Source organism: Odontesthes bonariensis, chromosome 15 (genome assembly GCF_027942865.1).
Source record: "Odontesthes bonariensis isolate fOdoBon6 chromosome 15, fOdoBon6.hap1, whole genome shotgun sequence".
NCBI lineage: Eukaryota > Metazoa > Chordata > Actinopteri > Atheriniformes > Atherinopsidae > Odontesthes > Odontesthes bonariensis.
The window spans coordinates 32553753-32579048 of record NC_134520.1 but is presented as its reverse complement, the minus strand read 5'-3'; the positions used below and the strand labels follow the sequence as shown (position 1 = coordinate 32579048).

The 25296-nt window shown below is 41.8% G+C and overlaps 1 protein-coding gene across 1 annotated transcript in view; it reads right to left on the bottom strand.

Moving 5' to 3' along the window:
- Positions 1-412: 412 nt before the first annotated feature.
- The window catches only part of LOC142399996 (tensin-3-like), a 63723-nt gene continuing 38839 nt past the window's right edge, over positions 413-25296 (bottom strand). Inside the window, exons 16-26 of the mRNA XM_075484555.1 lie at positions 15307-15463; positions 12369-12823; positions 9759-9842; positions 9478-9609; positions 8845-8937; positions 8620-8697; positions 8049-8126; positions 5557-5725; positions 5372-5440; positions 3490-3519; positions 413-1342 (exon numbers count right to left, since the gene is read on the bottom strand). Of these exons, the coding sequence (XP_075340670.1) occupies positions 1201-1342; positions 3490-3519; positions 5372-5440; positions 5557-5725; positions 8049-8126; positions 8620-8697; positions 8845-8937; positions 9478-9609; positions 9759-9842; positions 12369-12823; positions 15307-15463 (1487 nt within the window). The 3' untranslated portion in view covers positions 413-1200. The remainder of the gene's footprint in view (positions 1343-3489; positions 3520-5371; positions 5441-5556; positions 5726-8048; positions 8127-8619; positions 8698-8844; positions 8938-9477; positions 9610-9758; positions 9843-12368; positions 12824-15306; positions 15464-25296) is intronic.

Here is a 25296-nt window from a genome sequence, read left to right as displayed (position 1 = left end):
GTAGAAGCCTCGCTCCACTGTCTGTTTCCTTGAATGACTTGCTGCTATCAGTTGTGTGTTTTGCCTTTAAGTGATATTTTAGACTGGAACTACTACGCTGAGAAGACAATTCAACTTTAAAAAGAAAATGGCCGAGTAAAAGTTCCGTACCCTTCTCCATGTTTGGTTGATCCGCCGATTACTTTCTTTTCCGGTTCCGCAGCAGACAGCAACAGACTTTTACAAAATAAAAGCCTGTGAGCAACAGACTTTTACAATAATAAAATAAATAATAAAACCTGCGTTAATGCGCGATAAAATATTTATCGACGTTAAATAATTAATGCGATAATAACGAGTTAACTCGCCCAGCCCTAATTAAAATGTAAAAATCTGCGAAAAGAGGGAGTAATGCGAGGGTGGACGAGAAAAGAGCTGTACACATTTCTGTATTGAGGGTAGAGGAACATATTGACAACAATATTAGTAATACAACAAATACACGTATGTAGATTATGCAAAATAACTCATCATATTCTTTCAGAACAATATGCAAGATAATTTCCTTTTATCCTAATGTACAGTATGTGTTAATATACAAAAATATATGGCAGATATATTCAAGAAAGAGAGTTTCACACATCCGTAATAAAGGATAAATATCACAGTACTCAATAAATCCATCTGAAGTACAACCACGTCATAAAACAGTTGGCTGTTGGTTTCGGTTCGACACAACAAACCGGTCTCTGGTGCTGAAAGCTGATTTACACATATGATTCCAGAGTTAGAATTAAAAAGATCCGTCCATGTGAAGAATATCTAACAATCCAAGTTTATAAGACGTGAAGGCGTCTTATTGGACAGTTTTGACCGCCAGCAACAAGTGACCTCAGAGCGTTTGCTTGTTTAACGTTTAGAGCAAGAAGTCAAACTGTGGAAAAAGCTAAACTTACTTTCATTCGACATTTTCTGTGAAAAAGTTTGGGATTTTCTACATGTTTTTTTTTTTTTCCTCCAAAAAAGTTCTAGAAACAAACTTGTACATCGGAATTGTGGCTCCCTCTGGTGGCGGCCTTCTGCAGCGCAGTCAGAGTTCATTCAGCAGGATCTGCAGGTCCAGACGCTGGAGTGTTTTTGGCTCTTTTTTTGTTTTTTTTTAGTTGATCCTTGGTCCAGTTTTTCTCTTTAAATAATTGCCCAGCTCGTGTCCTTAATCCTTCACTTTTTGTGAGAGCCAATCATGACCTTTGAGACAAAGTTTACGATGGCGCTCGCCGGCTGCTCGGGGTCGTGCTCGGCAAACAGATGGCAAATATTTTCAGTCTCACTCTGAGATTTCCTGGCTACAAATCCAAAGATCCTGGAAGACAGAGACACGGAGAAAGGAATATTAGCTTGACCTCGTGTCAGAAAGAAGTTTGATTCAACCTTTATATGAAAAAATACCTTTTAATCTTTAATTAGAGACCTAATTGAGGACTACAGATGTTGATGCTTTAAAACAATCTGATCAAACATGACACAGACTGTCTCATTGTTTGTCATGCTATAAAGCTATTTGGCTATCAGAACTTTACATTTAAACATTAACATGGAAGCAAACACAGAGATTTCATCAGTTTCTTTGTGGTTCTTTCTGCCTCATTACTGTAGATACTGCTCCTGAGGATGGATGACTAACATTTAAATCGACAGGGAAAATAAGTCAGGCACACAAAAACAAACAAAACAAAAGTCATTGATACAGGGCAGGTCAGTTTAAAAAGACAAGGCAAGGTGATCCAAGCCCGGGAAATCGAACTTTATCCTCTGTAAGCCGGAAAATTCACATTTAATCCACAAAAACAACACAGCCCAACAACAGGCACTCTGATGGTTTTTCCCTCTACTTGACTAACTGGATACAGAAACTTTGAACATACCGGTGGGAAAGACTCATTGCCTCGGGGAGAAAAGTCCGTAAAAAGTGGTGTCTTTTTCAGGTCTTTTGGCGTCATAAAAAGTGGCATTTTAATGTTACTCACTAGAGCGATGCTATTCACCGCCAAAAAAAGTTGGAGTTTTAATGTGCCTGGCCAGAGGACTTAAAAGCACAGTGTTTCCTGCATTTTAGCAGCATAAAAGCACAGTGTTTCGTGCATTTTAACAGCATAAAAGCACAGGGTTTCGTGCATTTTAGCAGCATAAAAGCACAGTGTTTCCTGCATTTTAGCAGCATAAAAGCACAGTGTTTCCTGCATTTTAGCAGCATAAAAGCACAGTGTTTCCTGCATTTTAGCAGCATAAAAGGACAGTGTTTCGTGCATTTTAGCAGCATAAAAGCACAGTGTTTCGTGCATTTTAACAGCATAAAAGCACAGGGTTTCGTGCATTTTAGCAGCATAAAAGCACAGTGTTTCCTGCATTTTAGCAGCATAAAAGCACAGTGTTTCGTGCATTTTAACAGCATAAAAGCACAGGGTTTCGTGCATTTTAGCAGCATAAAAGCACAGTGTTTCCTGCATTTTAGCAGCATAAAAGCACAGTGTTTCCTGCATTTTAGCAGCATAAAAGCACAGTGTTTCCTTCATTTTAACAGCATAAAAGCACAGGGTTTCGTGCATTTTAGCAGCATAAAAGCACAGGGTTTCCTTCATTTTAACAGCATAAAAGCACAGGGTTTCGTGCATTTTAGCAGCATAAAAGCACAGGGTTTCCTTCAGTTTAACAGCATAAAAGCACAGGGTTTCCTTCAGTTTAACAGCATAAAAGCACAGGGTTTCGTGCATTTTAGCAGCATAAAAGCACTGGGTTTCCTTCATTTTAACAGCATAAAAGCACAGGGTTTCCTGCATTTTAGCAGCATAAAAGCACAGGGTTTCCTTCAGTTTAGCAGCATAAAAGCACAGGGTTTCCTTCAGTTTAACAGCATAAAAGCACAGGGTTTCCTTCAGTTTAGCAGCATAAAAGCACAGGGTTTCCTTCAGTTTAACAGCATAAAAGCACAGGGTTTCCTTCAGTTTAACAGCATAAAAGCACAGGGTTTCCTTCATTTTAACAGCATAAAAGCACAGGGTTTCGTGCATTTTAGCAGCATAAAAGCACAGTTTTCATGTGATTCCTTTAAATGTAGAGGAGTATTATGGCACTTTTGGCTCAGCCTCCTCCCTGCACACTCTGACACCAAAAATGTTGCATACAACCACAAATTTAAAATCATTTCTATGCTTATTAAAAAGTCCGGTTGAAGTAATATTGCATGTAGCATGTTGTTAATGGCTACTTTAAAGATTACTACGATCCTGTGAGGCCATGTGAACAGAACTCAATGTGAAACCTGATGTTTCCAAGCTGCTGAACACTTTTTAAACTAGTTTCAGTTTAAATTGAGGAAGAAATTCATGACAAAATTTCCCCAATTATTGCTTCAATAGTCCGTGCTGTATTTTTTTTTGAAAAAATTAAACCAACACCGTTTTGATTCAGAGGAAAATGTCCAAGGGGAAGATTTTTCTGAGGTGTACTTACTTTGCAGTGGAGCCGCTGTCTCTTGTCCACCTGTTGGGTACAGAAAAGGTGAATATTGTCACAGTTTAACAGGAATTAGACGGATTAAAAACAGCTTCTACCGTCTGAGTGGGGTTACATGGCACTGAAAGGATCGGTGTGGCTCTATTACAGACACAAATATGTGTGCTAATCCAACCTCTGATTGTTCTATCAGGATTATTTACTTCTGCCGGATCAGAGTAAAACTCAGAAATTAAAAACTTGTTCTTTAATTCCCGTTAATCACTGTAGGCAGAAGTTTACCTTCAGGGCTTTCTGAAAGTAAAAGGTGTAACAACAAGTCAGAACAGGCAGTTTATCACTGAATAAATGAATAATCCAGTGGATCAACAACTGGAATGCATGGATTCAGCTGCTGCCTTTAACAATTTCCTTACTCTGTCAGGTTTCTGTCACTGTTTAGTTTGATTAATTATGTTCAACGGAGGCAGTTTGGGTGAAAATAGACACTTTGAAAACATCGGGTCCAGCTTAGAAAAGAGTTTTGTCTGAAAACTAGAGTAAACTTTTCTCTGAACTGTTCTATACGTCTGTATTTGGACTGGTTGTTTGAATGATCATTACTTATTCTGCCAATCATTTACAGCGAAGGTGAGGCCAGATTATATCCAACCGATTGTTGTTAATTAAGAGAGTCTGGAGGCAGAAGAAAGTAATGTCCAATCACGTGATGAAAAGATTTATTTCCTATCTTTACCTAGAAATAAGACCTTTTTTTAAATGTTTTGGAGACAGCTGAGGTTGTCACCTCTCGGTTTTACTCTCCTCGCTGAAAAATCACAGTTTCCTGAGTGTTAATCGCCATCACGTTCGCCTCGCTCCAGCCGCACAGCTTCAGCCCGGCGTTGATGAGAGAGACCAGCGAGCACATTTACTTCAACCTGAGCCATTTTATTGCATGAAGGGATTACTTTCAGGGAAAATAAAACTTTTCAAAGTGTAACGCTGGTAAACAGAGATACCTTAACCTAACTTAACTTATAGAATAAAGGTAGCTGTCATTGAAAGGGAAGGACAGCCTGAAAACTGATAACACATCAGCTGATGATGATTTTAAATGGCACAGATTCTAAAGATCCTCCAGAAGTCATTATTGCCCTCCAGCAGACGGGGACACTGGCTGTGTTCGAAACCACATACTACATACTACATACTACATACTACATACTTTCATACTGCATACTCATCTATCAGACAGTATGCAGAGCATTTACCCACAATGCATTTCACTCCTGCCCGAGCCGAAATCAGCCGGCCTGAAAAGCTGATTTCACTTAAGCTCTAAACTCTGTAAACTTTAGCAACATTTGAAACATTTTCAGGCGAGAAAGTAGTCGTTTAGATCCCCAACGTGTTGAAAACCTGACAAAATACCGGCTATTTACAATTTTGTTCCCACGAATTCGGCGCTACTAAAGCTAGCCGCAGTGAGCTACGCACTTCCGGTTATTTTCACAAAATAAAATACCCGTTGCCTTTTATCATAGGGAAAGCCATTACGATACAATTGGTGCTTTTGTTTTGAAAACAGGAAGTGAACCTACCCTCGTTGTAGCTAGCTTGAAACTGCCGTTTTGACAAGAAATGACAATCGGCGACGTGACGTTACGTTGCATCTTGGGTAGTTTGAGTATGAGTAGTAACCTCATGATGCATACCCAACATTTCGGAGAATCTAGTATGCATCCGGGTACTTCTCGCTTACTCAAACTCGCATACTAACTCAAAAAGTTAGTATGAGTAGTGGGAGTAGTAGGAGAAGTATGTGGTTTCGAACACAGCCTCTGTCTTACAGTAAATGTTTGTAGGTAAAAGGTGTGATGTTAGTGGTTTTACTCACTTCCTCCCATGTGGGTCCAGAGAGCAGAAGATAACTGTGTTGACGGCGTAGTGCCTCCGGAAGAACAACCTGCAGAGTCAAACAAACCAACACGTGTTGAATCCCCTGAACCTCCGTGTGTGTGTGTGTGTGTGTGTGTGTGTGTGTGTGTGTGTGTGTGTGTGTGAGGCTGCACCAACACTCACTTCCTCTGGTTGTCCGTGAGCGTGATCCCCTGAGCCGACACCTTGAAGTGGACGACGGTGGAGGCCGGCGGAGGGTCCATGGAGAGCGTCAGCGTGGTCGCCTTCTGAACTGCCTGGAGTCCCGTCAGAGACTCCAGCTCCACGGAGCCCAGGAACCACACGTTACACGCTGCATCGATCGAAAGAACCAGAGAAAAGTACGGACACAACATTTACCACCAGTCGTGTCGTCACGTGCAATCAAATGATTTGTACAGTGCCCTCAGTAATGTTGGCTCACTGGAAAAAATCTAAATCTTACTAAGTATATTTGTCTCATTGAGTATTTCACTTAATATCAGACACAATTGCCTAACAAGTAACATTTCAGCAAGATATAGGGACTTGTTTTAATACATCTTGAATATCTTGTTAAGTGAAAAAGTCTTGAAAACAAATTGTTTTGAGTCATATTTCACATGAAACAAGCTTTTTTTTTTCATTTGAAGAGGTTTTTAAGCTAATTTCAGGATCACTTTTATCTCAAAAGTCCTAAATATCATATCTTATTTCAAGAAATCTTGACAAGCCGATTTTCACTAGTTCCATTGGCAGATTTTTTTGCTTATTTCAAGCAAAAACGTCTTGTATTTGTTGTTTTTTTACTTATTTTTGGAGGGGCATTTTTTTCCAGTGCTTCCAGGTGTTTGTGGTTGCTCAGGTGTGTTTCACTGCTTCATCAGGGCAGGCAGAAGATACTTTGGCTTGCTTCTACAATTTGTCTATATGTGTGCAACATGAGGGGAAAAGCTGTCCAATGAAAGTTAAGGAAGCTGTTATGAGGCTGAAAAACAAGAATAAAACCCTCAGAGACGTCGGTCAAACCTTAGGATTAAGCTCAGCTGTCTGGAAGATCATTAAGAGGAAAGAGTTCTGTGATCACAGGGACTGGTAGGCCAAGGAAGAGAGAAGAATCCTCAAAGGCCCGTCCAACAGGTCAGAACCAGTCTTCAGGAGGCAGGTATGTCTTTGTCAGAGTCGACTATCCACAGAAGACTTCAAGAACAGAAGCACAGAGGCTACACTGCTCAATGCTAACCGCTAGTTAGCCACAGAAACAGGACGAACACGTCACAGTTTGCCAAAAAGTCCTTAAAGGAGCTGCAGAGTTCTGGGAAAAGGTGGTCTGGACAGACCAGACCAAGATGAACCTGCATCAGATTAGTGATGGCAGGAAGAAAGTGTGGAGACCAACAGGAAGAGCCAGAGATCCAAAGCATAGCGGCTCCTCTGTTAAGCACGGTGGTGGGGGTGTTATGATGTGGGCATGTATGGCTGCCACAGGTACCGGCTCACTGATCTTCACTGATGATGGAGCTGCTGATGGCAGCTGCACAATGAATCTGAACTGGTTAGAAACATCTGATCTGCTCCAGTTCCAGTAAATGCCTCCAAAGCTTCATCCTGCAGCAAGATAATGATCCCAAACAGAGCTGAAACATGGCCGAGCCGGTCAGCTGATTTAAATCTAGCTGAGCGTGCCTTCTGTGTGCTGAAGGAGAGACTTAAAGGGATAAACCCCCCAGAACCAGCAGGAGTTGAAGGTTGCTGCAGTGGAGGCTTGAAGAGCATCACCAGAGAAGAAGCACCTGGTGATGTCATCATTCACCGACTTCAAGCAGTCTATGGCTGTGTTCGAAACCGCATACTTCTCCTACTACTCCTACTACTCATACTGACTTTTTTCCCGGATGCATACTAGATTCTCCGAAATGTTGGGTCTGCATCATGAGGTTACTACTCATACTCAAACTACCCAAGATGCAACGTAACGTCGCCGATCGTCATTTCCTGTCAAAACGGCAGTTTCAAGCTAGCTACAACGAGGGTAGGTTCACTTCCTGTTTTCAAAACAAAAGCACCAATTATATCGTAATGGCTTTCCCTATGATAAAAGGCAACGGGTATTTTATTTTGTGAAAATAACCGGAAGTGCGTTGCTCACTGCGGCTAGCTTTAGTAGCGCCGAATTCTTGGGAACAAAATTGTAAACAGCCGGTATTTTGTCAGGTTTTCAACACGTTGGGGATCTAAACGACTACTTTCTCGCCTGAAAATGTTTCAAATGTTGCTAAAGTTTACAGAGTTTAGAGCTTAAGAGAAATCAGCTTCAGGCCGGCTGATTTCGGCTCGGGCAGGAGCGAGATGCATTGTGGGTAAACGCTCTGCATACTGTCTGATCGATGAGTATGTAGAATGCGGTTTCGAACACAGCCATTGTGTGTAAAGGATATGCAGCAACAACAACAATCCCCCATTACTTTGTCCCAAACATTATGGAGTTGTAATTTCTACATTGTGGAACTGAAATGTATGAAAATGACTTTAAATCAAAGTCTGGAATGTGACTTTAATCACACCTCAGTTAGACTTTTACTCTGAGGATCAGAGTGCGAACTCAGAGAAAGGCGGGACTCTGTGTGTGTTGCAGAAGTCGGACATGAATGTTTTACCTGCTCCCTGTTTGAGAAGTTCAGCAGCTGAGTTTGTTGCAGTCTGCGTCGACGAATCATTCAGCTCCTCCAACGGGTCTGTGCGTTAAAAAAAAAGAGCCGAGTTTACTTTAAAAAACACTTAGCTGCATCTGGTCCTGTGGAACATTTCATTTCGTGCTGCTTCCTTGGATCTTTTCATATGTAAAAGCTGGTAAATATTCAGTTCTTTCTACAACTGAGCCTTAGATGCACTTTTAAATGCACCATCACGACACCACCAGCAACAAACGTCAGTGAAATATTGACCAATAGGTCACTTTTGAGAAAGAGTGAAAAGTAAAAAGAGCTCCTGCAGCGTCTCGCACTGTCATTTTGACCAAAGCACGTCAGAATAATGTTCTTTTAGAGCCTAAAACCTCTGCACAGCTCTACATATTTATCACAAGTCTGGTGCGACAACTCCTAACCGAATAACAGTTTGTTCTTCCAACCCCAAACTCCTCAAGTACATCAGGAAGAATGTAATCCTCACAGTCGCGGCTCAGTGTGAGTTTTGTCCAAACGGCTGATAAAAAAACATACTGTTTACCTCTGTCAGGGAGGATGAGTTTGCAGGGCAGAGCCAGAGGGGTGATGGAGTGCTGACACACCAGAGCCGTGAGACTGCCTGCCAGGTGAGAAAAAAAAACACCGCTGCACCTTATTGTACTGACCAGTAGATGGAGGCACAGGGAATGTATTCAAATGCTTCATTTTGCAGCATTTACTTCACATTTTTAGAGCATTAAAAATGAAAAATAAAAAATAAAATCACCAAAGTACGGCTCGTTGGGACAGCCTTTCAGACGGACTCCCTTCTGCGTGCACTCTATCAGGAAGTGTCTCACCAGCTCGTTGGACAGATCTACTGCAGAAACGTCAGTAAAAAAGCCAGAAAAATCTGCAGGGCAGCGTGCACGTCTTTGTATGGAAGTCTTTCTGTGCCATCAGAGTTTGAATACGAATTTCTAATATTGTATTTTTACAGCATCAAAATCAGACTTTGAATTTGAAAAACCAACAGTGTAAAAAAAAAAAAATTCTAAAAACACAAATCATTGTAAAAAAATTCAACATCTAAAAAAAAATTCTGAAACTGAATTTTTTTTCCACTGAATTTTTTGAAATTGAATTTTTTTTCCACTGAATTTTTTTAAGTTGAATTTTTTTCCACTGAATTTTTTTGAAGTTGAATCTTTTTTCATTGAATTTTTTTACACTGATTTTTTTAAATTGAATTTTTTCCTCTGAATTTTTTTCCATTGAATTTTTTGAAGTTGAATCTTTTTACACAAATTCAAATTCAAAGTCTGATTTTGAAGCTGTGAAAAATTCAATATTAGAAATTCGTATTTAAACTCTGATGGCACAGAAAAACTTCCATATTATCTTTGCATTTTCAACCCACCTTTTTTACTCTGCTGCAGCACAGACGGAGGAGGCGTCGCCACCTTCATGGCCAATCCATACGCCCCGCGAAACGAGTGGCTGTCTCTGACGATGAACGAGCCCGGCTCTTTGTCCTTTAGCACAGCGATGGCTGTTCAGTGGGTCGGCAGATGGAGGAAGAGGAGATAAGCTAAAGTTAGAAACATGTTCTGACTGTATATGGGGGGAAAACTTTGCACAAGGGTGTATTATCTGCTCACAAGTGGCCGTTAGGCTCTCTGTTCCAAGGTTAATATTTACCTTGGTCTCTGGAAATGTCAGGCTTGTACCAGAACTTGGAAGTGTCCTGAACAAACTTCACAGTGTCCTGCTTACTGCCGGAGTCTGCGAGACACAGATTTGAGCTCTCTGTTAGGTTTCAGGCCGGTTTGGAAAGAAAATAAACTGAGGGACACCGTTTTAAGGGTCAGAACGCACACATGATAAAACCATCAAGTCGGGCGTTTGGATCATTTCATTTTTAGTTGGACGGATTGACAGATGGTCCTCAAAAGTGTCCTTAACACTGCTTTCCTTAAGTCTAAGCAACATTCCTCAGAGTAACGGAATAACAAACTGCAATGCCAGCACCATCTATAAAACAGATGGCTAAAATCAAAGCTTGAGTCATATCTCTGTTCCTGTTTATAATAAAGGCATAAACTTTAAGATGAAGCGTGTTTTAGGCAGCTCAGACGTTTTAGTTAGTTTTTGGGTGGGTGAATTTTGCTCAATCTACCTGTAAAAAGATTCTGTCAACCCAGACCTCAAGCTGACCTCCATTTTTATTTCTTACATCACATTTTGACCTGAGAAAAGGGCTTTTTGAGCACTGGCTGCAGTTTAAAGGGATAATCCGGAGTAAAATGCACTTTAGATCAATTTACGGGATGTTGGGAGTACATACGTTGAGTTGACATCAAAATCATATCATTCGGATGTGTTTTGAGAATTTCGATTTGACCGTTTTTAGCCAAAAGTCGTTAGCCTGGAAGTCAGAGGGGCATATCATGTCACCACTACAAAACGCTATTTTTATACCTCTTCTACAGCTCAAAACAAAACATAACACTTACGTGGTAGTGAGTAGAGGGTCCCTAAAGCCAAACCGAAGTGTCCCGAGGTCTTCATGTGGTCGGTTATAGAGTCCAGAATGAATTTAATCAAGCCAGTACCTTTCCGGAAATGTGTCTGCTGCAGCTGCCGCTACAGACCGTGGTGAAGTTGGTTTGATATTGGTTTGAAAAAAAAGACACCTTATTTCCTTATTGTGAATATCTGTCGATTATCCAATATCAAACCAACTATCACCACGGTCTGTAGCGGCAGCTGCAGCAGACACATTTCCGGAAAGGTACTGGCTTGATTAAATTCATTCTGGACTCTATATCCGACCACATGAAGACCTCGGGACACTTCGGTTTGGCTTTAGGGACCCTCTACTCACTACCACGTAAGTGTTATGTTGTTTGGAGCTGTAGAAGAGGTATAAAAATAGCGTTTTGTTGCGGTGACATGATATACCCCTCTCACTTCCAGGCTAAAGACTTTTCGCTAAAAACGGTCAAATCGAAATTCTCAAAACACATCTGAATGACATGATTTTGATGTCAACTCAACGTATGTACTCCCAACATCCCGTAAATTGATCTAAAGGGCATTTTACTCCGGATTATCCCTTTAAAGGAGCCCACGTTTGGGGATTGTTGGGGGAAGCCTGAACTGCCTAATTAAGATCTCAGACTTGGGTGGTTTACATGTACCTGAGGCTCTTTTCCAACACACTCAACATGCTTAAAATTTGGAATATAGTATATTTATGATGTAATTCATGATGTTTTTACTGTCGTGAGTTCGTAACTTTGTATGTTTGTGGATGGGGTGTGAACACTGTGAGGTTTAGCTGCTCCACCGCGTAAAACTAGGCTGTTGATGGTGCTAAAAAAAATAAGGGCTGGGCGAGTTAACTCGTTATTATCGTGTTAACGCATTAATTATTTAACGCTGATAAATATTTTATCGCGCATTGACGCATGTTTTTTGTTTTTTTTTCTAAATTTAAAAAAAAATAGTAATAATTTGGGGGGCTTTTGTGCCTTTAATGGATAGGAAAGTTCAGAGAGACAGGAAACAGGGGGCAGAGAGAGGGGGAACGACACGCAGTATAGGGCCGTCCGATGCGGGACTCGAACCGGGGCCAGCTGCAGCGAGGACTATAGCCTCTTGTACACTATGCCACGGACCACCCCTGTTTGATTATTTATTTTATTATTGTAAAAGTCTGTCGCTCACAGGCTTTTATTTTGTAAAAGTCTGTTGCTGTCTGCTGTGGAACAGGAAAAGAAAGTAATCGGCGGATCCACCAAACATGGAGAAGGGTACGGAACTTTTACTCGGCCATTTTCATTTTAAAGTTCTTCCAGACGGCGGAGTCGACAGAACCAAAGTCATCTGTAAACACTGCCAAGTTGAATTGTCTTCTCAGCGTAGTAGTTCCAGTCTAAAATATCACTTAAAGGCAAAACACACAACTGATAGCAGCAAGTCATTCAAGGAAACAGACAGTGGAGCGAGGCTTCTACATAAAAACTACAGAAAGAAGCTGATGTTAAAAGTGTGTTTGCACAACAAATGTTATGGCACTTTCATTCATATGGCAGCACATTTAAAATAAAGCTAAATGCTAAAAGCTATACACTACTTTTTGATTCATTTTTGGATTTTGCGTACAAATGCGATTAATCGTGATTAATCAGGGAAATCATGTGATTAATTAGATTAAACATTTTAATCGTTGCCCAGCTCTTAAAAAAAAAATACATTATGTAATAACTGTATAAGAGGCAGAAGAATCAAACTGGGAGAACATACCTGCTCCGGGTGACTGGGCCCCACCGAGTCCTCTGAGGGGGTCGGGGGTCAGAGAGGAGGAGAAGGGGATGCTGAGGCTGCTGCCGCTGTGAGGGCTGGAGAATCCACTTAGAGTAGGAGAGCGTGAGCTGATCTCTCCACCCTCACCCCCTCTTCTCTTCTCAGGCAGCAACGGAGCCAGCCCCTGATCTCCCCCCAGGTTCAGACTGCCGAGGCCCTCCACGGCCTCCAGCAGGCTGTGCTCAAGGCCGCCGTTTCTCAGCATCAACAACGAGGACAGGTCCGTGTTGTCGCTCCCTGTGCGGACCCCTGGCCTCCTTCCCAGGCCTTTCAGAGCTTCCCGAGGAGAACTGTGGGCATTGGGGGAGCTGAGGGGAAGAGGGGGTGATGGCTGTGGAGGATACGGGGAGTTCAGGGAGTTTGGAGTCTGGTCGTGCCACAAAGGAGGAGTGGAGCTGCAGAGGGAGGACAAGGAGTGATATTTTCAGAACAAATCTGAGTCATTTGTTCATTCAAAATGTTTTTGTCTCCTAAACCAAAAGGAAAATGGATGACGGATAAAAGACATTGGCTTTTGTTTGAAACCGCATACTTCTCCTACTACTCATACTAACTTTTTGAGTTAGTATGCGAGTTTAAGTAAGCGAGAAGTTCCCGGATGCATACTAGATTCTCCGAAATGTTGGGTATACATCATGATGTTACTACTCATACTCAAACTACCCAAGATGCAACGTAACGTGACGTCGCCGATCGTCATTTCCTGTCAAAACGGCAGTTTCAAGCTAGCTGCAACGAGGTAGGTTCACTTCCTGTTTTCAAAACAAAAGCACCAATTGTATCGTAATGGCTTTCCCTATGATAAAAGGCAACGGGTATTTTATTTTCTGAAAATAACCGGAAGTGCATCGCTCACTGCGGCTAGCTTTAGCAGCGCCGAATTCGTGGGAACAGAATTGTAAACAGCCGGTATTTAGTCAGGTTTTCAACACGTTGCGGATCTAAACGACTACTTTCTCACCTGAAAATGTTTCAAATGTTGCTAAAGTTTACAGAGTTTAGAGCTTAAGGGAAATCAGCTTCAGGCCGGCTGATTTCGGCTCAGGCAGGAGCGAAATGCATTGTGGGTAAACGCTCTGCATACTGTCTGATCAATGAGTATGCAGTATGCAGAATGGAAGTATGTAGTTTGTTGTATGCGGTTTCGAACACAGCCATTCCCTGTTTTCTGACTTTGTGCTTAGATTAAAAATGGATTTGAGCACGTTTGTATCCATCAAACAACCAGCATGTGTTAGAACTGAACTGGAATATATGCTGTCAACGTGCTCTCATCCGTAAAACAGAGATATCTACTTGGTCACGGTTAGAAAAGTGTTAAACAGAAATAAAATGCACCGTTTCACAGCTTCATAGAGGTGTCCCGTCGAAAAACCCAGCAAAGCTGTAAATACTGAGCTCTGAACACCTGCATTTTTATTAAATCCTGCAGCTGCAGCTCAGGAGCTTCACTTGACTTTCAAATCGAATATCAAACTTCTATTTGTTCCGATTGATGGCGTTTAGCAGCTTAAACTGCTCAACTCCTGAATAATTCAAAGACTAATCAATCCGATAATAACTTTTATGGAGGGGAAACAATCGTTGATGAGTGAGGTCTAAACCGACTCTTCTTTTGCTCTGAAAAGCAACGCAGATTCACAACCCGTCCAATGGTCATGACTAACAAATCGGCTACAAAAAGCAGAAGGCAGCTTCTGTCAGGAGAGAAATCTGAGAGTACAGGCTCACAAAGCTGCAGGTTCAAGGTAACCAAGAGCATCTTTGTCACGATCACAATCAGTAAAGCTCAAGTAGATCTGTTGATTTATGATCGTGTGTTCTATTAAATGAATGTGCTGCAGGTTCATGGTGAATGTGGTAAGATTTCAGGCAACTCTGGCTGTTTTTAAAGCTTTTTGCACCAAACAATCCAGTTCAATCCAGTTAGTGGGCTTATTTTAAACATCTACAGTAATGCTGTGTTCGAAACCGCATACCTCCCCTACTACTCATACTGACTTTTTTCCCGGATGCATACTAGATTCTCCTAAATGTTGGGTATGCATCATGAGGTTACTACTCATACTCAAACTGCCCAAGATGCAACGTAACGTGACGTCGCCGATCGTCATTTCCTGTCAAAACGGCAGTTTCAAGCTAGCTACAACGAGGGTAGGTTCACTTCCTGTTTTCAAAACAAAAGCGCCAAAGGTTTGGCAAAGGTTTTTACCCATTTTTACCCCCCTTTCATTGAAAACTGAATAAAGTAGCCGGAGACGGCCGGCTCGACTGCAGCTCAGCAGGCGTTTACACCTCAGTGATCCTGCTGATATGTAGTCGACTTCATCAGAGACCAGCTGAGGGGAACAGGCCGTCTCCATGGTTACCGAATGATGCACGAGAGGTTCCTTTATCGTTTTCTCGAGATAACGAGATAAATAACTCGTTATCTCGAGAAAACAAAATGCTTGTCACACCAGCGGGATTTGCTTTGTGCATTTCCACAGCAGAACTGTTACACAAACGCTCCACATTCCATGTTTGATTCATAGGCTACTTTATTCAGTTTTCAATGAAACGGGGGGTCAAAATGGGTTAAAACCTTTGCCAGAAATACATATAAACACATATAAACAAGGGCGGACTGGGGAGAAAAAGTGGCCTCGAAAACCATCAGTAAATTAACTCGTTATCTCGAAATCTCGAATTAATTATCTGAATGAAATGTATGTACCTATGGCCGTTTAGGGCTTCCGTAGTTTCTTTTTTTGTGGGATGTTTTATGTGTAGAAATGCATATTTGCAAAAGGGGACTTTAGTATGTCGTGGTAAAAATGTCTCTTCCCTTGATTTTGCTCTGCCAATGCGGCTCTTGTGAAAGCCACCAGGTGTGTACCTGTCTGTGTGTGGGAGGGGGCTGCCTGATGACACCGAGCACATGGAGCCAAAGATCCTCTGACAGGAAGCGGGAGTGACGGGCGCCTCTGATCTGAACAGCTCTCCGTCTGCGGAGCCGCCGGCGTGGTTCATGCTTTCCAGGAAACTCCGGGACTCTGGGAGAAAAAAAACAGGTGTACTGTAAAAACTCCCAGGATGTGACACAGCTCCGTAATAACCGCCTACAGAACCACGACTAACTGTAACCTGCACTCGTGTTTGCTTTCCTTGGGACCCTACCTTTGTTTGGATTATAGAGCGAGAGGCTTGAAACACACGTGTCACGCTTAGCAGCTTTTCTGCTCTTCTGGGAGTATTATCACCACCAAAAAAACAACATTTAACGGCAGAAATCTGCAGGTCCTGCTTACAGATTGTAGCATGCATGCTAACGTATCTAACGTTTATTGTAATTTATGCCGAGGGCCAACACCTCCTTTTCTGAGTGCTCATATATTATATATATATCATTAGGCCCCAAATACATCTGTGATATGTTCAGAGAATATAAACCCAGCAGAGCTCTTAGATCCAAGGACTCACACTGGAAAAAATCAAAGTCTTACCAAGTATATTTGTCTCATTTCTAGTCAAAATATCTCATTACACTTAATATAAGACACAACTGCCTAACAAGTACTATTTCAGCCAGAAATAGGGACTTGTTTGAAGACAATACATCTGGAATATCTTGTTAAATGAAAAAGTCTTGAAAACATCTTGTTTTGAGTCACATATGATATGAAACAAGCTTTTTTTGACATTTGAAGAGGTTTTTAAGCTAATTTCAAGATCACTTTTAACTCATAAGTCCTAAATATCACATTTTATATCAAGAAATCTTGACAAGCCGATTTTCACAAGTTCCATTGGCAGATTTTTTTGCTTATTTCAAGCAAAAACGTCTTTTATTTGTTGTTTTTTTTAACTTATTTTTGGAGGGGCATTTTTTCCAGTGTACTCTTGTTTGTAATGTTTTATTAAAGTGCAAACAAACAATAAACCCAGCGTGTCATTCAGCAAACACGAGCACAGGCCCTCGTAGGCCTCAGACGGGACTGTGAGGTATGATGAGTCACCATGAAAGCAGGCAGTCGTTATAAAGAGCTCGTTGTTCGGCACGCTGAGCCTCTTCCCTCCTCCTCCTCCTCTCTTCCGCTCCTTGCCTCCATTCATTTGATCGGGAGGTGAAGGAATTTGGACCGTGCCACCATTTTTGTAAGCGATCACATTAAACAAGTGACATTTTATCATGTGGATTATATACTCACATGTACTGAATTCAGCTCAAGTGTTCATAAACTACATTAACATTAATTGTATGTTTGAAAATAAGTGCTCGGAAATACTCTTACTCAGACATTTGTGGTTTATACCGCTTCATACTTTTATTTGTAGAGTGATAATCATATTTTTGTTACTTTCTGGAAACCAGCTACATTAATATTCTGTAGTTTTGGGCTTTACGTGCAGAAAAATAGGAAATCTGTGTCAACCTCTCATGTCTTTAATGTTAAACTGCTGCTTGTTCACCCTGTAAAGTGTTTTCACTCAACAAATAAAGCTACTTTTCAGATCTGAATGCATGTTACCCATGAGTATGACCACCCACATGTCAGTCTATTGTGTATTTTGATCATTTAATTCAGTGTAAACTCATTTCTAATCGTGTGCCTTCACGCTTGATGCATGTTTTACTGCTAAAAATTGAGTCACAGACTCAGTCAAAGAAGACCAAAGATGTGAATATTTGCTCCCACGCTGCTGACATGTTTTGAGTTTTTTTACTTTCCCACAGCTTAAAGTTTCCCTCACATTTCCACAGAGTGTATCACATGTCGAGGAGTGTGAACACACTGGCAGCTGCTCTGAGCAGGACTCACGTTAACATGCCATAAGTTATGTTCAGCACGTTTGGTGCCGCTCTCCTCTTAAATGCTTTGCATTGCGGGTATTTAACGGGACGATTTCCAACTTTTCAAGTGAAAGTTCATCTTTTTTTCCCCTGTGATTTAGATACTTTGCAGATTAAAATATCTAATTTCTTTGCTGTAGTTTAAACTACAAGCTAAAAGTTGCTCTTCATGATTTAAATCTCTGCTGGTGTTTTCTACCAGTTCTGTGATCCTGAAAAATATTGCATTTTCATTCAATTCGCTCATTTGTTGCAGCTTTCTGACGGAAAAGGGAAACTTTCAAGGATTCTGACGCGGTGGAGTTATGTGAGGGTCAAAACGCGAGCAGCAGGCATGAAGATAAGGTAACGAGATAATTAGAATACACAACTAAACCAAGTCGCTGCTGGAGCAGGCTGTCCAAGAAAAAAAGGCATGGATGTAAAAACCGTCTGCTGTAAGAGGACAAATTACACAGATGTTAAATGTTAAGAAGCTAACAACAACATCAGCATGTGGAATATGGAAGTTTAGTCATTTTTAGTCAGTAAAACATCTGGAAAAGTCACAATTGTATCATCAAAAATTGAGATAAAGTTTCATTTTTCTACACTCTACAAAACTCAGAGTGGAAAGATGAAGGAAAGCAGAAAATGGCGGCCGTGGATCGGTGGTCAGAGTAGGTCGTCCAATAACCCAAAGCTTGGCGGTTCGATTCCCACTCTCACCGCTCAAAAGAGTGGAGGGGTGGCCTTTGAGCAAGGCACCGTACCCCCATGCTCCCCGGGAGCTGTGATTGGCTGCCCACCACTCCAGTGTATATGGCCTCTGTCTCCATGAGTGTGTGACCCTGTGCATGTTCATGTGTTCATGGGTTAAAAGCGGAGGAGTAATTCTGTGTATCTACATGACAATAAAATCTCTCAATCTTAAGTCTTTAGGTTTGAAATGCTGCTGATTGCAGCCATTAATGACACCTGTAATATGTGCGCTCACATCATTTAGATGGTTTTAAGGCAGTGTTGCAGGAAGATTGTGTAAGGATGTTAGAAATGAGGCAATCCTGAATAAATTTAAAGGATTGATTAAATTCATGGATACTTAAAAATGTCAAAAAACAAAAGAAAAAGGGAAAAGTTAAGACTGCTAAGTTAAAATGCATTATGATCAGTAGATTAGTAATCCATTGTTTTTTGGGTAAAGAGGATTAAAAGACGATCTGTGTTTAAAATGCTGTCTTATTTAACTTCTTTAATGTTTTTGGGAAATGCAACTTAAATTAAAATATGCCGCGTTTGCGTGTTTACATAAGTTTCACTTTCTTTACCGTAAGTTTTGAGTACCAGTTTGTGATAGGAGGATCTGTTTATGATTGCTAATGCCTCGTTCAGCCTGTGTACGAAACGTGCGGCTCACGTTAGTCCATTACAACACTGGACTTGACTGAAGCTACATCGTGTCCGTGTCGTACTTCTATTTCCCCTTTTTCAGGGGCGTAACACCTGCGCATCCGTCCCTGACAGCACATGGTAAATGTTTCAGAAACCTTTGGGTGGGAGCAGAAAGCTAAAAGATGAACAGTCTCATCCCATCAGAGCATCTGATACATGAAACACAGACAGTCGACTCTCACTTTGACCTCTGTGAGGTTAAAGGTCAAGAGTGCAGAGAGAGTAGGTTTGGTTGTGTTCTAATGAGACATCACATCACTGACAGCTCTCTCTCTCACACACACACACACACACACACACACACACACACACACACTCACAGCTGTTGTTGTTGTTGCTCACAGGGAACAAACACAAACTGAAGGGCAGGGCTGCAGGATTCCTCAAACATTCCCACAGCCTCTGTCAGTTTTCTCTCTTGAGACGATTCCCGGAAAGCAGCTGACCCGGCTTACCTCTCCGCATTCCCACGGATGATTCCGGCCACCGCGGCTCGTCACATCTGCTGCTCACTCGCCTGAACACGGGACAGCCAGAAGTGAAGCCGCACCCGCTGACCTGACTTCTAACCACAGACGGGACTCCTCTGTGAGGCCGTTATTACACCCTCACAGATCTTTCTCAGCTCCCACAGCGACGCACTTCCAACTCAGCATGCATCAAACCCCGATTAACCTGCAGAGGAGGATCTGCGCTGGCTGTGAAACGCATCACAAGTCAGTTTTCTAAGATAATCTCAACTGTTTGTGCTCACTAAACTCATTTTTCAGCTCTGTTAATTTTCTAAAGACCAAACTCAGATATTTAAGTCACTCTTAATTCTGCTAAATTCTTCTCTCAATGAGGAATCAGTGATTTATGTGCAGTTTTAGTAGCTTGCACAGCTGTTTATCATCAAACTTTCAGTATACCTGCTTTACGTTTGCGATTCAGGACATTTTTAGAGCCAAAGTCGAGTGGAAGAGCGTCACTGAAGTAGTCATCATATGCAGAGGCAGGAGTTAGGAGCCATAAGAGCAACGCAGACACAGTGCAGAAGTTAAATTACTAACTATTAATAACTTTTTTTTATCCAAATACTGAAACAAAAAAAAGATGAATCCATCATGGTGTTGTTTAGCTATGATAACAGGGTGCAGGATAACTTTACGCCACTGGAAATCTCCCATCTTGTCCACTTTTAAGGAGTGGATAGAGGTTCTAAGCTCAATGGCAAGCTATGAGCGTGTCACCTATAGAGTGGCTGGGAGGGAAGATCTATTTAATGAAGTAATATATATATATATATATATCTATATATATATATATATATATATATATTTTTTTTTTTTTTCAGGTACAGGATATGTATGCTATGTAGACTTCCTAGGGTGTTGTTTTTTTGTTTTGTTGATCTAGGTTTTGTGTTGTAAGTCTGGCTTGATGTGCATGTTGTTGCTGGACTGTAGTTTTGTTTTCTTGCTTTATTTATCTGTTTGTAAAGAAAAAAAAAAGACTGGGCAGATACTGAAAAGAATACATTGTTGGCTATTCTTACCATGTAACTGTAATAATGTAACAGTTAGTTTTTTGCATCTATCTGAAAAAAAACATCAATAAAAAAAAAGATGAATCCCCGTCCCATTAAAAAAAAGAAAAGCTTGACAGAAAGTGGAACAAAGCCAGCAAAGAGCAGCTGAAAGGAATCATGTGTGAAGAGAGGCAGAACATCTCTCCACAGGTCTTTGACAGACTGGTATCATCTGTGTCCAAAAGGTTCACATCTGGCTTCAGAAAACGGAGCCTCCGTGGAAACCAGAGGGTTTTGATGCAACCCCAATTTCACAAAATGTACATTAAAACCGAATAAATCTCCACTGTGTAGCGTCCCCTCTTCTTTAAACATCAGTCTGTAAACATCTGGAGCTGAGGGGACCGGCTGCTGGACCTTTGGGGGAGAAATTGTGTCCCATTCTTGTCTGATGGAGGATTCCAGCTGGGATTCCTGGCTCTTCTTTGTTGGTTAAAGTTCTGGACTGCAGGCAGGTCAGTCTTCTACCACAGAGCCATGCTGTTGGAAGAGATGCTGGATGGGTATAACTTTCAGCATAGATGGAGCCTTCCCAGATGTGCGTCCATGATTTTGCCTCTGTCCATTTTAAATGAACTTTGGTCCAGAGAAGACGGATCAGGTTCACATCTGGCTCCTTCTCTGCATGTTGGAGCTTTAACTTGCATGTGTGGATGTTACGGTGAGCTGAGGATGATTTCTGGAAGTTCTCAGACTACTGGACTACTGTGACTCCCTCCTTGCTGGCGCCCCGGCTTCTGCCATCAGACCTCTGGAGCTCGTTCAGAAAGCTGCCGCTCGTCTGGTGTTCAACCTCCCCGAGTTCTCCCACTCGACTCCCCTTCTCCGCTCTCTACACTGGCTCCCTGTAGCTGCAGCATCCAGTTTCAGACTCTGGTGGAAGGAACAGCTCCTTCATACCTCCAGGCTGTGGTCGAGCCCTACACCCCCGCCCGACCGCTTCGCTCTGCGGCCTCCAGGCGACCGGCTGCCCCCTCACTCAGTGGTCCCTGCGCAGTATCCACACCAGGGCCGGGGTGGGCCATTTTCTCAGTCCAGGAATTTAATTCAAATTCAGGCCACTCTGATATGGAGGAGGAATTTGAGTCCATGAAAAAAGATAAAACAAACAAAAAACATTCGTGTTCAGTCCGAAATGGATAGAAATCAACAAGAAAACAGATTCTTCCTTTCACATCAAAGCGTCGTGCCCGCGCGGTGTCCGGATAAGTGCTCATTGCAACTTGAAAATAGAACAGTCTATTCCTTGCACGGGCGTGAGCGGGCTCAGCTCACATTATAATAAATAGGAGGGGAAGGCTTGAACATGAAACATGATGCTGATTCCCGCGGATAGAACGCGCGTGCAGACTCTCCAGTAATTAAAAAAGGCAACTAAACACCCCAACGTGCTCGCGCTGCCCCTGCCCTGCCATACTGCCCCTGTCCCTGCGCACGCGAACCATGTACAATATTTGCATACAGCCCTTCTAAATAATTATATTTATTTTAATTGCATGTTTGAGATGAATTAATAACAAATATCAAACAACAAATGTGATCGCCCCTATTTAATATTGCGTTAGTAACCACATGTGCGCGCCTGTGGGAATGCAGGCTACAGTTGATGAGGAGATAAAGCGTGATAAAGCGTTAAGCAATTGTTCATCAGAACTGGAATGTAAAGAAAGTGTTCGGTTCTTCTTTGAATATAGGAATACACTTCTAAATCATATAAATTGTGAGATTTTACATATTTAACAACAAAAGCTGTCAGATGACAGTTGAGTTGACATTGCAAACGTTCGCCACGTTATAGCCTATTTGATCAAATTCACAACCAGGCCTATTATCCATATCTCTCAGTAACCTACCAGCTTGTCTTGAGAAGATATCTGTCAATTTGGCACATTTGGCTGCCACCTCCTGTCTTTTTTTGAGCTTAGCCCTCTCTGTTCCACCTGGCCTCTTTCTACCCTCCATCACTGACGCGCTCTGTTTCGCGCCATTGTTCTTTAAAAGACGAGCCATGGGCCAAACCATCTGAAACATTTGGGAGGAGAGAATTCCCTTACATGGTAGAACCTATTTAATCTGCTGTGATGCAGCAGGTGGCTGCGCTGCAATGGTGAATTTATGCAGACTACAGTTAAATTGATATTAATGCAAGAATAAGATAAGTGACAAAAATTAGTTACAACTATTTTCCCCATGGGCCAAGCAGCCTAGGTCGATGGTTTGGGCCGGGATAGGTCCCGGATAATACCATTGCCAAACCGGCATTGATCCACACGGTCACGGCTTTTCTCTGTTCTGGCGCCCCGATGGTGGAACGATCTCCCGACTGATGTCAGGACAGCTGAGTAGCTGCAGGCTGAAAACCCATCTCTTCAGGAAATACTACCCTGATCCGCCCTCTTAGGACATCACCTGTTTTGTCCTAGCTCCTTACGTACTTATTTGTTTCCTAAATTGTCTTCCCATTTGTCTCGGTTCCTAACTCACCACACTTACTCTAGCACTAGTTATGCTCTTAGCTGTTTGGTTTTGGAAGGAAATGCACTTATGATTTCTTGTGAGCTGAAGTTCTTTTGCCTATTGATGTGGAACACACTTATTGTAAGTCGCTTTGGATAAAAGCGTCTGCAGAATGACCGTAATGAGATGTAAACGGAGACCGCAAGGGCTGTGATTGGTTGGCTAACATCATTTCCAGAATTACTTTTCCGGTTTAGCTCCTTCCTCTCAGAACAACAACAACCGCCATTTTTGAAAGAATTTACTGTGTGCCGGTCAACATTTGGTCCAAATTATTTGCATTTCAACATCAACAAGCTCCAACTCCAACAACAGTCTTTCTCTCTCGGTCGCCATCGTTCACTGTGAGGAGTGGAACGGAGCCGGAAGGTGAACAATCAATCAACCACTTTCACCATAGACAGGTCTGTTTTTAATGCAGAGCTGCCTGTTGTCCATAATCAGTGATTATATTATATACTGATGAAATATTTAAAGTCTTCATAACCTTACGTCAAGGAACATTATTCTGAAATTGCTCCCCAATCTGTAGATGTGGTATTTTGCAGATTACTGAACCTAACCTTGTAAAAATCTGTACTTCTAGGAGACTCTGCATCTCTAAGGCGCTCTTATGGTACTAACCTGATGCTATTGCATCTAATTAATTTCAACATGTTCCTCCAGCTGCTTCTTTTCTCTTTTTTTTCAGACTTTTGTTACTCGGTGCCAACTTTTCTGTGGAACACACAGAAATTATTCAGAGTTTTCTGTGTTATTTCACAGCACAAAGCCTCATGTTTATGGTCAAACCGTGCAAAACCTTTTCCAGATGGCACAGACCCATGAGGGCACGTCTGCCAACCACCACCAGCATCACTTCACACCCGTAACACACACACTCACACATGCTTTCCTGATCACAGAGACCGATGGTTATATGGCTCAGACTGTGTGTGCGCATACCTTCATGCTCTGTGTGAAGATAAATTTCACGAATCAATAAAAACCCAGCGAGGTTATCTTGAAATATTCTTCTCCTTAGACTGTGTTTATGAGAACAAACAGAAATAAATGTGCATATTTTTATCTGACAAAGAAAACTTTATCTTGTTCAGCATGAGGACAGAATGCCGCTCCTACACATGTGCATGAATACGGGGACGCCGGACAAACACCCCGCAGGACCACAGGAATGTCAGTGCGAGCGCACACAACTCCCACTGAGGCCGACACTGAACTTCTGTGGCACGTTACAGCTGTTCACGGCAGTCACATGCCGCAGCTTCTCAGGGGATTCAGGGAGGAGGAGGAAAACAAAAGAATAGAAAGACACCTGCTACCATCCAAAAACCTGCCGATGTTACTGCGTAACAACCCTTTAAATTTACTTTAGAGTGCAACAAGTTCGTAGTCATGGCAGCATATTAAAAGACCGAGTCCTGACAGGATAAATACTCACTTTGATGTCACTGACATCAACTCCATTTACTTATTTTTGGATGATTTTGGCTAATTCAAGCTCTGGTTTCCTGTTTACAAACAGCTGAGAGTGACCGTGCAGCAGGAAGCCTGAAAATATGCTGCTGAAGTTTACTGTGGTCTCTGTGAACCCTTCAGAAACATAAACATAAACTAAATAAAAGATTTTACACGGTCATTTATTTATTTGACATGTAATTTCTTCAACCAGCTGTCTGACCGACACAAAGACACGAAGCTTTGCATCACTGACCCTACATGAGCGGGAAATCTCAATAAAATCAATAAATCTACCCTTTTCTCGACTTGCATCAGCTCAGAAAGTCTGAGCATTTTCCCGTAGGGGGGAGAAATTTGCAGGAGGCCGTCTGTGAATCAGATTCCTCTGTCCTGTGTTGGCGTTCAGAGAGACGGCTCCATCCACTCAATGGAGAAGCAGAGGAGAGGGAGCGAGGAATGACGATGGTGCAAACGCAGTGAGGGTAAACAAAGCCGTGTTTAAAGAGAAAACCGTCGTCACTGAGGGCGTTATGAGAGTCTGAAGGATTGTTTCCACCGGCAGCAATAAGAAAGGACTCTGAATAACTCTGAAAAGTCTGATATTTGATCAAGTTTTAAAGCTAAAGTTCAACTGTTTGACCCCCTTCCCTTCTGCTGGTGGATCCAACGTGGAACTGCACTTCAGAAGGCTTATCCTCTTTAATTTTCTGCCCAAATGTAGAAAACTGTTGGGTTAAACTAACAAACTGTGCTTTTTATGCATTCATACAGCTGATGCTCAGCTTGTTTTCAGTCAATCAGCTGAATGAATATGTAATAAATCAGGAAACTATGCATGCAACACGATGCTCATCAACCAAAACTAGGGCCTTACTTTTGAAATCCAAACGTAAATAACAGTAAATCACCGGCTACTTCTAAGCAGAGGTGGTATAACGAGTTACATTTACTTGAGTATGTTTTTGAAAAAATCATACTTCTAGGAGTAGTTTTAAATCTCTATACTTTTTACTTTTCCTTGAGTAGATGTGTGCAGCAGAAACTGTCCTCTTACT